This window comes from Oncorhynchus gorbuscha, linkage group LG15 (assembly GCF_021184085.1).
Source record: "Oncorhynchus gorbuscha isolate QuinsamMale2020 ecotype Even-year linkage group LG15, OgorEven_v1.0, whole genome shotgun sequence".
NCBI lineage: Eukaryota > Metazoa > Chordata > Actinopteri > Salmoniformes > Salmonidae > Oncorhynchus > Oncorhynchus gorbuscha.
Window position 1 is genome coordinate 1,174,953 of NC_060187.1, and position 14,591 is coordinate 1,189,543.

Genomic DNA, 14,591 nt, shown 5'->3' on the forward strand with positions numbered 1-14,591 from the left:
CTTGTTTGGGTGTAGGGCCTGATCAGAGCCTGGAGGTACTGAGGTGCCGTTCCCCTCACAGCTCCGTAGGCAAGCACCATGGTCTTGTAGCGGATGCGAGCTTCAACTGGAAGCCAGTGGAGAGAACGGAGGAGCGGGGTGACGTGAGAGAACTTGGGAAGGTTGAACACCAGACGGGCTGCGGCGTTCTGGATGAGTTGAAGGGGTTTAATGGCACAGGCAGGGAGCCCAGCCAACAGCGAGTTGCAGTAATCCAGACGGGAGATGACAAGTGCCTGGATTAGGACCTGCGCCGCTTCCTGTGTGAGGCAGGGTCGTACTCTGCGGATGTTGTAGAGCATGAACCTACAGGAACGGGCCACCGCCTTGATGTTAGTTGAGAACGACAGGGTGTTGTCCAGGATCACGCCAAGGTTCTTAACAGCTTCCATCCCCAAACCACAAGACTCCTGAACATCTAGTCAGATGGCTACCCAGACTATTCACATTGCCCCCCCCCACACATCCTCCTCTTCCACACTGCTGCTACTCTCTGTTATTATCTACGCATAGTCAGTTTAATAATTCTACTTAAATGTACATATTACCTCAATTACCTCGACACAGGTGCCCCCTGTACATAGCCGCCTTATTGTTATTTATGGATGGGTCACTGCAAACTGGTCCTTCTGTAGCTCAGTTGGTAGAGCATGGCGCTTGTAACGCCAGGGTAGTGGGTTCGATCCCCGGGACCACCCATACGTAGAATGTATGCACACATGACTGTAAGTCGCTTTGGATAAAAGCGTCTGCTAAATGGCATATATATATTATATTATATATTATTATATTATATTATCAAACTTTAAGGTCCTCAATGATGTCACCATTGCCCTAGATTCTAAGCAATATTGTGCTGCTATTTTTATTGACTTGGAAAAAGCTTTTGATACGGTAGACCATTCCAGTCTTGTGGGACGGTTAAGGAGTATTGGTGTCTCTGAGGGGTCTTTGGCCTGGTTTGCTAACTACCTCTCTCAAAGAGTGCAGTGTATAAAGTCAGAACATCTGCTGTCTCAGCCACTGCCTGACATCAAGGGAGTTCCCCAAGGCTCAATCCTAGGCCCCACGCTCTTCTCAATTTACATCAACAACATAGCTCAGGCAGTAGGAAGCTCTCTCATCCACTCTCTCATCCATTCATATGCAGTCTTAAACTCAGCTAGCCCCTCCCTGGATGTTGTATTAAACGCTCTACAACAAAGCTTTCTTAGTGTCCAACAAGCTTTCTCTGCCCTTAACCTTGTTCTGAACAGCTCCAAAACAAAGGTCATGTCCTTTGGTAAGAAGAATGCCCCTCTCCCCACAGGTGTGATTACTACCTCTGAGGGGTTAGAGCTTGATGTTGTCACGCCCTGACCATAGAGAGCTGTTTATTCTCTATGTTGATTGGGGCGTGATAGTGACTAGGGTGGGTCATCTGGGTGATTAATGGTTTATGTTGGCCTGGTATGGTTCCCAATCAGAGACAGCTGTTTATCGTTGTCTCTGATTGGGGATCATATTTAGGTAGCCATTTTCCCCATTGTGATTTGTGGGATCTTGACTATGTTTATTTGCCTAGTAGCACTGTTAGCTTCACGTTTCGTGTGTGCTTTATTGTTTTGTCCGGTGAGTTTTGATTTATTAAAATATGTGGAACTCTACGAGTGCTGCTGCCCCTTGGTCCAATAATTTCGACGAGCGTGACAGATGTAGTCACCTCATACAAGTACTTGGGAGTATGGCTAGACGGTGCACTGTCTTTCTCTCAGCACATAACAAAGCTGCAGGCTGAAATTAAATCTAGACTTGGTTTCCTCTATCGTAATCACTCCTCTTTCACCCGAGCTGCCAAACTAACCCTGATTCAGATGACCATCCTACCCATGCTAGATTACGGAGATATAATTTATAGATCGGCAGGTAAGGGTGCTCTCGAGCGGCCAGAAGTGGGACCAAGTCATTGTTTTACAAGTCACAAGTAAGTCCCAAGTCAGGTCCCAGATCAAAACAGGCAAGTCCGAGTCAAGACCGTCAAGTCTCAAGTCCTAAACTTTGAGTTGAGTCCTAAACAAGTCATAATGTGCTCTTCACCAAATGTAATACCATTTCATATTTTTAATAAGAGTAATAGTATATTACATTTTGCTGCGCCTCCGTCTGTAATTTTCTTCCCGTATGTTTTGCAAGTTGCAATCCGTTTTTTGTTGATACAGCGTCATCTTTATATCCGAAAATAATACTTTGGGGTATCATCTTTCCAAGGGCTCCATCTGAATTCACCCGCCGATGGTCCTCTGCACTGCAAAGCACAACTTTTTCTCAGCTGGCACAATTTGATTGGCTGCTGTCTGATTCAAACTGTAATCCGTTAAATGAAGAGTTGATGTGCTGCACACTTTTAAATAGCATCATTTTTATTATTTGGGGTTGGGGAGGGTATCAAGTCAGGTCGAGTCAAAAGGCTCAAGTCCAAGTCAAGTCACAAGTCATTTGTGTTAAAGACAGTCGAGTTGCAAGTCATCATATTTGTGACTCGAGTCCACACCTCTGGAGCGGCTAGATGTTCTTTACCATTCGGCCATCAGTTTTGCCACCAATGCACCAATGCTTCTTAGGTTGCAAGTTCAAATCCCCGAGCTGACAAGGTACAAATCTGTCGTTTTGCCCCTGAACAGGCAGTTAACCCACTGTTCCTAGGCCGTCATTGAAAATAAGAATTTGTTCTTAACTGACTTGCCTGGTTAAATAAAGGTCAAATAAAAAAAATTGGACACATCACTGCACTCTATACTCCTCTGTAAACTGGTCATCTCTGTATACCTGTTGCAAGACCCAATGGTTAATGCTTATTTATAAAACCCTCTTAGGCCTCACTCCTCCCTATCTGAGATATCTACTGCAGCCCTCATCCCCCATATACAACAGCCGTTCTGCCAGTCACATTCTGTTAAAGGTCCCCAAAGCGCACACATCCCTGGGTCGCTCCTCTTTTCAGTTCGCTGCAGCTGGTGACAGGAACAAGCTGCAACAAACACTCAAACTGGACAGTTTTATCGCCATCTCTTCATTCAAAGACTCAATCATGGACACTCTTACTGACAGTTGTGGCTACTTTGCGTAATGTATTGTTGTCTCTAGCTTCTTACCCTTTGTGCTGTTGTCTGTGCCCTATAATGTTTGAACCATGTTTTGTGTTGTTACCATGCTGTTGTCATTTTGTGCTGCTACCATGTTATGTTGCGTTGCTACCATGCTGTGTTGTCATGTGTTGCTGCCTTGCTATGTTGTCGTCTTAGGTCTCTCTTTATGTCGTGTTGTGTTCGCTCTTGTTGTGATGTGTGTTTTGTCCTATAGTTCTACTGTATTTCCCCCCAAAATTAACTCCCAGGCCCCCGTCCCCACAGGAGGCCTTTAGGCAGGCCGTCATTGTAAATAAGATTTTGTTCTTAACTGACTTGCTTAGTTAAAATAAAGGCTATAGAAAATAAATATAATACATTTACTGCTGTTCTTTAATGATTTGTTTTTCTTTTCTCTTTTTGATGTTGTTGTTGGTATTTCCTTAAAACTGCATTGTTGGTTAAGGGCTTGTAAGTAAACATTTCACTGTAAGGTCTACTACACCTTTTATAGTCAGCATTTCACTGTAAGGTCTACTACACCTGTTGTATTCAGCATTTCACTGTAAGGTTTACTACACCTGTTATATTCAGCATTTCACTGTGAGGTCTACTACACCTGCTGTATTCAGCATTTCACTGTGAGGTCTACTACACCTGTTGTATTCAGCATTTCACTGTAAGGTCTACTACACCTGTTGTATTCAGCATTTCACTGTAAGGACTACTACACCTGTTGTATTCAGCATTTCACTGTAAGGTCCACAACTGTTGTATTCAGCATTTCACTGTAAGGTCTACTACACCTGTTGTATTCAGCATTTCACTGTAAGGTCCACACCTGTTGTGTTCGGCGCAACTGACAAATACAATTTGATTTGAAACTATTATGTAATCAAGGAGTAGTAATGGTGCAGTATAATGTTTTTTTTGTATAATTTAAATTTAACCAGTTTAGAACCAATTCTTATTTCAATGAAGGCCTACCCTGGCCAAACCCAGACGACGCTGGGCCAATTGTGCGCCACCCTATGGGAGTCCCAATCACAGCCAGATGTGATGCAGCCTGGATTCGAACCAGGTACTGCAGTGTCTTAGACCACTGCACCACTCGGGTTACGTACATTAGGAAAATATGCCTCATTTAAAACATGATCATGTAGACTACTTCAGCTAAAACATGCCAGGAGGTGAGGCTGTAAACTAGACTACTTACTGGAGAGAGTACCGCTGCACCACCATCTTTTAGATAGGACCCACCTAAAAAAATAATGGAACACATGCAGTGTTTGTATGATACCATGAAGAGTCATCACCCTCTGATTTGCCATGACTGCAGCATTCTGTTTTGCGGCGAAATCACGGTATTATTCATATGAAAACGTTTTAAATTTATGACCTTTATGAGACCATTTAAAATAAGGGAACGTTCTCTAAAGTTGTAGTGACGTTCGTTCAATAATTAGGCTACTTCAAGGAAACAAGGGAGGAATGAAGGGTGCATGCACAATATTCGAACACGTCCCGGTGACTGGCTGTAGTCTGGCTACGTCATCTGTTTCGACGCCCTGGAAGGTTCAGCTGTCAATCACATGGGTCCAATATGGACGACCTGGTAATGCAGCAAAGCCCGTGTTAGGACTGGAGGGGGCCAGAATACAACAACAAAAACTTGCAAGTAAGGCCAAAACTAATCGCATACATTTTGTCGTATAAATGTAGATGAAGTGAGTGACATCGGCGAGTGTATAGGATGTGAAACGCTTCTGTCCTTGCAGTTGTTATGACCTAGCGCGTTAAGTTTAGTTAGCTTGGATGCAGCTAGCCGCATCGCTAAAGTAAACTCATGTTATTTACGGTTAACCGAACACTAACGCTAGTATGATTACACAGCAAGTATCCAACAGTTTAGCTAAAAACAAGTGTGTGGTAACTAGTGTAGATATGTTTTGTAGCTATAACGTTGTTTTAGCTAACCAAACAGTAGCCTGCAGATCCGAACCGCTCCGCTTTGCACTACGGTCGGACATCATTCCCGTGTATATTATATAAAGACACCGCGGAGCCGACGGTAGATAAAGCTCGGAGAAAATGTACCTCTATCCGGGGATGAGAAATACATTATACACCGAATTGTCCAAATAGCCCAACTGTTAACGTTACACGGAGAAGATTGAACGGCGGATGGCTCGTTTTCCGGACCACGGTCCTTTTTGTTTGTCCTCATGATAGAAGCCACAGCAGCCATCTTGGAACGGCGGTGTCAGCCAATCAGCGCCTTTGTTGTTCAACGCGAGCCCATTCCATAATGGCTGCTCCTGCTAGCTTAGCACAATGACAATATCTGCTACTTTACATAAACGAGCAGTCGTTCAGTCTTTCCATGTAATTGGGGAAAAGTCGGAGAGTATAACGCATTTTCACATTTCAAACCATAGTTTATTGGTCACGTACATAGATGTGCAGATGTTATCGTAATAATGATTGTGCCATATTGCTGTTGTTGTTTTGCTACCATGTTGTGTTGTCATGTTGTGTTGCTGCCTTGTTGTCTTAGGTCTCTCTTTATGTAGTGATGTGTCTCTTGTTGTGATGTGTGTTTTGTCCTATATTTCAATTGTTATAATCCCAGGCCCCTGTTGCTTAGTTAAATAAAGTTAACGTAAATAAAAGAGAACCGCAGATGCAGCGAAATGCTTGTGTTTCTCGGTTCAACAGTGCAGTGATACCTAGCAATAATAATAAAAAAATACACATAACCCACAAAATGTAAGAAATATCAGAACGAGCAATGTCAGAGGCGGGAATATAAATATACTGAACAAAAATATAAAGGCAACATTTTAAACGATTTTACTGAGTTACAGTTCATATCAGGACATCAGTCAATTGAAATAAATGCATTAAGCCCTAATCTATGGATTTCACATGGGAGGGCAAAGGCCCACCCACTGGGGAGCCAGGCCCAGCCAATTAGAATGAGTTTTTTCCCCCACAAGATGGCTTTATGACAGACAGAAATACTCCTCAGTTTCATTAGGTGGCTGGTCTTAGGTGATCCCGCAGGTGAAGAAGCTGGATGTGGAGGTTCTGGGCTGGCGTGGTTATGAGGCTGGTTGGACACGCTGCCAAATTCTCTAAAACAACATTATGGCTTATGGTAGAGAAATTAACATAAAATTCTGTGGCAACAGCTCTGTTGGACATTCCTGCAGTCAGCATGCCAATTGCACACTACCTAAAAACTTGAGACATATGTGGCATTGTGTTGTGACATTACTGCACATTTTAGAGTGGCCTTTTGTTGCCCCCAGCACAAGGTGCACCTGTGTAATGATCATGCTCTTTCATCAGCTTCATTTTCCACACCCGTCTGGTGGATGGATTATCTTGGCAAAGGAGAAATGCTCACTAACAGGGATGTGCACAGCATTTGAGAGAAACATGCTTTTTGTTCATATGGAAAAATGTATATTTTTGTTCAGTGTGTGTGTGTAAAGACAGTATGTACATGAATAGAAAAGGTGTGTATCGCAGTAGTTACAGTGCCTTAAAGCATTTCTTCACATTTTAACGTGTTACAAAGTGAGATTAAATCTATAAACATTTTATTTTTTGAATTACATTAATTTTTTTAACACACCTCTGATAACTAAATTGCATGAGTATTCAGACCCTTTGTTTAGGCATGCCTTAATTTAGGAGTAACATTTGGCTTAACAAATCGCATAAGTTACATTTCACTCAGTGTGAAATAACATGATTTTTGAATGACTGACCCTTCCAGCTCGGGGATTTGAACTTGCAACCTTCCGGTTACTAGTCCAACGCTCTAACCACTAGGCTACCTGCCGCCTCTACACTCTAACCACTAGGCTACCTGCCGCCTCTACACTCTAACCACTAGGCTACCTGCCACCTCTACACTCTAACCACTAGGCTACCTGCCACCTCTACACTCTAACCACTAGTCTACCCTGCCACCTCTACACTCTAACCACTAGGCTACCTGCCGCCTCTACACTCTAACCACTAGGCTACCTGCCGCCTCTACACTCTAACCACTAGGCTACCTGCCGCCTCCACACTCTAACCACTAGGCTACCTGCCACCTCTACACTCTAACCACTAGGCTACCTGCCGCCTCCACACTCTAACCACTAGGCTACCTGCCACCTCTACACTCTAACCACTAGGCTACCTGCCGCCTCTACACTCTAACCACTAGGCTACCTGCCGCCTCTACACTCTAACCACTAGGCTACCTGCCGCCTCTACACTCTAACCACTAGGCTACGCTGCAACATGGTGCTAAATACTTTAACTGTCTTAGTTAAATACAAGTAACTAAATAAAGGACTTGTGTTTGGGGCAAAACAAACACAACTCATCACTGAGTAACTGCCTCCTTATTTTCAAGCCTGGTGGTGTCTGCATCATGGCGTGGGTAAGCGTGACATTGGCAAATACTGGGTCGTTTTTCAGGATTAAATGCCAAATGTGTTCCTAACCTATTGACTCAGGAAGCTGAATACTTATGCTATGTATGTATACAGTGCCTTGACTTTTTCCACATTTTGTTACGTTACAGGATTAAATAAAATAAAAATCCTCATCAATCAACACACAATATCCCATAATGACAAAGTGAAAACAGGTTTTTAGATATGTTTGCAATAGTATTCAAAATTAAAAACTGATATCTTATTTACATAATTATTCAGACTATGAGACACAAAATGTAGCGCATATGCATCCTGTTTCCGTTGAGCATTGAGATGTTTCTACAACTTGATTAGAGTCCACCTGTGGTAAATTCAATTGATGGGACATGATTTGGAAAGTCACACGTCTGTCTATATAAGGTCCCACAGTTGTCAGAGCAAAAACCAAGTGATGTGGTCGAAGACATTGTCTGTAGAGCTCCGTGACAAGATTGTGTCAAGGCACAGATCTGGGGAATGGTACAAAAACACTTCTGCAGCATTGAAGGTCCCCAATAACACAGTGGCCTCCATCATTCTTAAATGAAGTTTGGAACTACCAAGACCCTTCCTAGAGCTGGCCGCCCGGCCAAACTGAGCAATCGGGGGAGAAGGGCCTTGGTCAGGGAGGTGACCAAGATCCCGATGTTCTAGAGCTCCAGAGTTCCTCTGTGGAGATGGGAGAACCTTCCAGAAGGACAACCATCTCTGCAGCACTCCACCAATCAGGCCTTTATGGTAGAGTGGCCAGATGGAAGCCAGTCCTCAGTAAAAGGCACACGACAGCCCGCTTGGAGTTTACCAAAAGGCACCTAAAGACTCTCAGACCATAACAAACAATATTCTCTGGTCTGCCAGAGAATCTGGCAACGATTATAGCCTCGAGTCTTCTTGGGTATGACGCTACAAACTTGGCACACCTGTATTTGGGGAGTTTCTCCCATTCTCCTCTGCAGATCCTCTCCCAAGCTCTTTCAGGCTGTACGGGGACCTTCGCTGGGCCACTCAGGGATATTGAGACTTGCCCCGAATCCAATCCTGCGTTGTCTAGGGTGTGTGCTTAGGGTCGTTGTCCTGTTGGAAGGTGAACCTTTGCCCCAGTCTGAGGTCCTAAGCAGGTTTTCATCAAGGATCTCTCTGTACTTGGCTCCATTCATTTTTCCCTTGATCCTGACTAGTCTTCCAGTCCCTGAAAAACATCCCCACAGCATGATGCTGCCACCACTATGCTTAACCGTAGGGATGGTGCCAGGTTTCCTCCAGACGTGACACTTGGCATTCTGGCCAAAGAGTTCAATCTTTTTTACATCAGACCAGAGAATCTTGTTTCTCATGGTCAGAGTACTTTAGGTGCCTTTTGGCAAACTCCAAGCAGGCTGTCATGTGTCTTTTACTGAGCAGTCGCTTCCAACTGGCCACTCTACCATAAAGGCCTGATTGGTGGAGTGCTGCAGAGATGGTTGTCCTTCCAGGAAGTTCTCCCATCTCCACAGAGAAACTCTAGACAAAATACAGAGTAAAGGGTCTGAATATTTAAGTGTGTAAATGTGATTTTGTTTAAATTTATTTTTAATTTTTAATAAAATAACCAGTTTTTGCTTTAATCCATTTAGAATAATGCTGTAATGTTAAAATAATGTGGAAAATGTCAAGTGGTCTGTATTGTCATTCTCAATGGATGTAAAAACAGACCTTGTTTACCTGCTGTTTTGAGGTGAAGAGAAATGCTGCTCCACAGCTCATTAGTGGTGGTGAGTTAAGACCATCAGAAATACTATCACATGGGCACATTTATAAGCCTCCATTTGCTTGCAGGCCAGGTAGCACAGACTTACTTCTATGTCCTTACTCAACATCGCCAGGAACGCTTCAAACAAAAGACAATTAATAAATTGACAACTGATAAATTAAATAAACCAAAACTTGTTTTTCACGAGTGTAGCCTAGGATGTGAGTCTTGAAAACGTGTTCGCTAGCTGAGTATCGTCACCTAGGAAACAGGCTTTTTAAAATGTCAAAGATAGCTAGCTGCTGATGTACTGAGGCTGTATTTGTGTTGAATAATTTTCTTCTATTTCTAGGTTTTGGTGCGGTTGCAGCCAGGAGAGAAGACGTAAATATGCCTACTCCGTATTTTACCCTGGATGCCCAACTGAGGTTCCATGACAAATGGCTGAAGATAGACTTGCAGGTAAGACCCCTGCTCTCTTCACTGCCATGAGACCTCTTGGCTGGAAAGCAGGCCTATTGTACAATGAAACGGTGATCGTTTTCGTTCTTTTAAACATCATGGCGACACCACCTTTTATTATTTAAAACCTTGAACATGGAGGTAGATGTGTTGCCTAGAGATGAACACCCTGCAGGGGTCGCCAACCCGTCCTCCTGCAAGGCTACTGGGTGTGTACGCCCCACACAATACACCTGATTCCAGGTGTATTCATTATGTTTGCTTTCAGTTCTCTTCTGTATTTTGGAGTCATCGAGTGAGACTGACTGGGCCTCTGATCTCAGATTTTTACATTTACATTTAAGTCATTTAGCAGACGCTCTTATCCAGAGCGACTTACAAATTGGTGCATTCACCTTATGACATCCAGTGGAACAGTCACTTTACAATAGTGCATCTAAATCTTAAAGGGGGGGGGGGATACTTATCCTATCCTAGGTATTCCTTAAAGAGGTGGGGTTTCAGGTGTCTCCGGAAGGTGGTGATTGACTCCGCTGTCCTGGCGTCGTGAGGGAGGAAGATTAGCACAGTTACCCTGTGGTAGTGATGGTATTATCGGGCCAATGAATCGGGTCTTCCTCAACCTGTCTATATCCAATATGTTAAAGATAAATGAAGACATTGATTCCTCAGTAATGCGGTGGTCTTACCGTGTCTGCCAGCATGTTAGGTAGGCTCATGCTGGTTTCGATCAAAGTAAGGTGCAGAACTCCAGCATTGGGCCCACTGCAGTTTAAAGGGGATACTGGTTTCGATCAAAGTAAGGTGCAGAACTCCAGCATTGGGCCCACTGCAGTTTAAAGGGGATACTGGTTTCATCAAAGTAAGGTGCAGAACTCCAGCATTGGGCCCACTGCAGTTTAAAGGGATGATGCAGAACTCCAGCATTGGGCCCACTGCAGTTTAAAGGGGATACTGGTTTCGACTTCAGAACTCCAGCATTGGGCCCAGATTTAAAGGGGATACTTTAATGCTCCAGCATTGGGCCCACTGCAGTTTAAAGGGGATCTTCAGGATGGGTTTCTGCAGATGAGCAATGCAATTGACGAGTTGGGTTTCTGCCAAAAATGGCCTCATTGACAAAATCCTTGAAGTGTCCCTTTTAAACATTCAAGCTGGCTGTGTGAAATTATGCAATGTGATGTTTGTTTGTTTTTTCTTCCCGACATCTGATCTAGTATTGCACAAGTATTCCTCTAAATGCTTGTTACCATAATTAGACTGGCAGCTCTCAATGATGTCCAAGTGTGTATCCCAAATAGCAGCCTGTTTCGTATGTAGGCCCACAGGGCTCTGGTCAGAAGTAGTGCACTATATAGAGAATGGGATGCTGTTTAGGACACGGGCTGAGAGTTTTCCAGCTCCTTCCTGTCCGACACATGACTTGGATGTTCGTCTGCCTGGTGTCGGCCATGTTATTGACATTGGAACCTGAATCTTTGAAAGCCTGTTTTGGCTGTTAGTCCATTTTAGTCAATAGGTCTTGGATTACTTGATGAAGCAATGTGAGGAGCGTAAGCCTTTCTTTCTTCACTCATTGACTCATGGACTGTCAAGCAGGCTGTAAGAGGATCATTTAATTGCGCTGTTTTCCCAGACCTTCAAATGGCACGCTATTCATTCAGTAACTTCAGCAATATATCTATCTTATCAGCCTACTGCCCACGTTATGTCCCTGACAACATTATTCAACCTACTGCCTGTTCATATTTTTTTATGTTTGACAGATTGTTGGTGAACCTGCTGTAGTCTATAATATATTGGATGCTGACAAGGTCCAAATCTGGTTCTTGAAGAACAAGAGGCTTTATCAATCTGTCCAAGAATAAACCCTTTGGGAGCACTCCATGTTGCCCTCTTGCTTCAATAAAATACAATAATACTACCGGCACCCTATTCCCTATATAGTGCACTACTATAGACCCTATTCCCTATATAGTGTACTACTATAGACCAGAGCCCTATTCCCTATATAGTGCACTACTATAGACCAGAGCCCTATTCCCTATATAGTGCACTACTATAGACCAGAGCCCTATTCCCTATATAGTGCACTACTATAGACCAGAGCCCTATTCCCTATATAGTGTACTACTATAGACCAGAGCCCTATTCCCTATATAGTGCACTACTATAGACCAGAGCCCTATTCCCTATATAGTGGTACTACTATAGACCAGAGCCCTATTCCCTATATAGTGTACTACTATAGACCAGAGCCCTATTCCATTACATTACATTTACATTTAAGTCATTTAGCAGACGCTCTTATCCAGAGCGACTTACAAATTGGTGCATTCACCTTATGACATCCAGTGGGACAGTCACTTAACAATAGTGCATCTAAAACTTAGGGGGGGGGGTGAGGGGGATTACTTATCCTATCCTAGGTATTCCTTAAAGAGGTGGGGTTTCAGGTGTCTCCGGAAGGTGGTGATTGACTCCGCTGTCCTGGCGTCGTGAGGGAGTTTGTTCCACCATTGGGGGGCCAGGGCAGCGAACAGTTTTGACTGGGCTGAGCGGGAGCTGTACTTCCTCAGTGGTAGGGAGGCGAGCAGGCCAGAGGTGGATGAACGCAGTGCCCTTGTTTGGGTGTAGGGCCTGATCAGAGCCTGGAGGTACTGAGGTGCCGTTCCCCTCACAGCTCCGTAGGCAAGCACCATGGTCTTGTAGCGGATGCGAGCTTCAACTGGAAGCCAGTGGAGAGAACGGAGGAGCGGGGTGACGTGAGAGAACTTGGGAAGGTTGAACACCAGACGGGCTGCGGCGTTCTGGATGAGTTGAAGGGGTTTAATGGCACAGGCAGGGAGCCCAGCCAACAGCGAGTTGCAGTAATCCAGACGGGAGATGACAAGTGCCTGGATTAGGACCTGCGCCGCTTCCTGTGTGAGGCAGGGTCGTACTCTGCGGATGTTGTAGAGCATGAACCTACAGGAACGGGCCACCGCCTTGATGTTGGTTGAGAACGACAGGGTGTTGTCCAGGATCACGCCAAGGTTCTTGGCGCTCTGGGAGGAGGACACAATGGAGTTGTCAACCGTGATGGCGAGATCATGGAACGGGCAGTCCTTCCCCGGGAGGAAGAGCAGCTCCGTCTTGCCGAGGTTCAGCTTGAGGTGGTGATCCGTCATCCACACTGATATGTCTGCCAGACATGCAGAGATGCGATTCGCCACCTGGTCATCAGAAGGGGAAAGGAGAAGATTAATTGTGTGTCGTCTGCATAGCAATGATAAGAGAGACCATGTGAGGTTATGACAGAGCCAAGTGACTTGGTGTATAGCGAGAATAGGAGAGGGCCAAGAACAGAGCCCTGGGGGACACCAGTGGTGAGAGCGCGTGGTGAGGAGACAGATTCTCGCCACGCCACCTGGTAGGAGCGACCTGTCAGGTAGGACGCAATCTAAGCGTGGGCCGCGCCGGAGATGCCCAACTCGGAGAGGGTGGAGAGGAGGATCTGATGGTTCACAGTATCGAAGGCAGCCGATAGATCTAGAAGGATGAGAGCAGAGGAGAGCGAGTTAGCTTTAGCAGTGCGGAGCGCCTCCGTGATACAGAGGAGAGCAGTCTCAGTTGAATGACTAGTCTTGAAACCTGACTGATTTGGATCAAGAAGGTCATTCAGAGAGAGATAGCGGGAGAGCTGGCCAAGGACGGCACGTTCAAGAGTTTTGGAGAGAAAAGAAAGAAGGGATACTGGTCTGTAATTGTTGACATCGGAGGGATCGAGTGTAGGTTTTTTCAGAAGGGGTGCAACTCTCGCTCTCTTGAAGACGGAAGGGACATAGCCAGCGGTCAGGGATGAGTTGATGAGCGAGGTGAGGTAAGGGAGAAGGTCTCCGGAAATCTGGTCTGGAGAAGAGAGGAGGGGATAGGGTCAAGCGGGCAGGTTGTTGGGCGGCCGGCCGTCACAAGACGCGAGATTTCCCTATATGGTGCACTACTATAGACCAGAACCCTATTCCCTATATAGTGCACCACTATAGACCAGAGCCCTATTCCCTATATAGTGGTACTACTATAGACCAGAGCCCTATTCCCTATATAGTGTACTACTATAGACCAGGGCCCTATTCCCTATATAGTGGTACTACTATAGACCAGAGCCCTATTCCCTATATAGTACACTACTATAGACCAGAGCCCTATTCCCTATATAGTGGTACTACTATAGACCAGAGCCCTATTCCCTATATAGTGGTACTACTATAGACCAGAACCCTATTCCCTATATAGTGCACTACTATAGACCAGAACCCTATTCCCTATATAGTGCACCACTATAGACCAGAGCCCTATTCCCTATATAGTGGTACTACTATAGACCAGAGCCCTATTCCCTATATAGTGTACTACTATAGACCAGAGCCCTATTCCCTATATAGTGTACTACTATAGACCAGAATCCTATTCCCTATATAGTGCACTACTATAGACCAGAGCCCTATTCCCTATATAGTGTACTACTATAGACCAGAGCCCTATTCCCTATATAGTGCACTACTATAGACCAGAGCCCTATTCCCTATATAGTGTACTACTATAGACCAGAGCCCTATTCCCTATATAGTGGTACTACTTTAGACCAGAGCCCTATTCCCTATATAGTGCACTACTATAGACCAGAGCCCTATTCCCTATATAGTGGTACTACTATAGACCAGAGCCCTATTCCCTATATAGTGCACTACTATAGACCAGAGCCCTATTCCCTAAATAGTGCACTACTGTTGA

The 14,591-nt window shown here is 44.7% G+C and overlaps 1 protein-coding gene across 1 annotated transcript in view; it reads left to right on the plus strand.

Annotated features, from left to right (window-relative positions):
• Positions 1-4,653: 4,653 nt before the first annotated feature.
• The window catches only part of herc2 (HECT and RLD domain containing E3 ubiquitin protein ligase 2), a gene marked incomplete in the record, with an annotated part of 175,944 nt that continues 166,006 nt past the window's right edge, over positions 4,654-14,591 (plus strand). The window contains 2 exon segments of the mRNA XM_046299907.1: positions 4,654-4,821; positions 9,709-9,818. Of these exon segments, the coding sequence (XP_046155863.1) occupies positions 9,747-9,818 (72 nt within the window).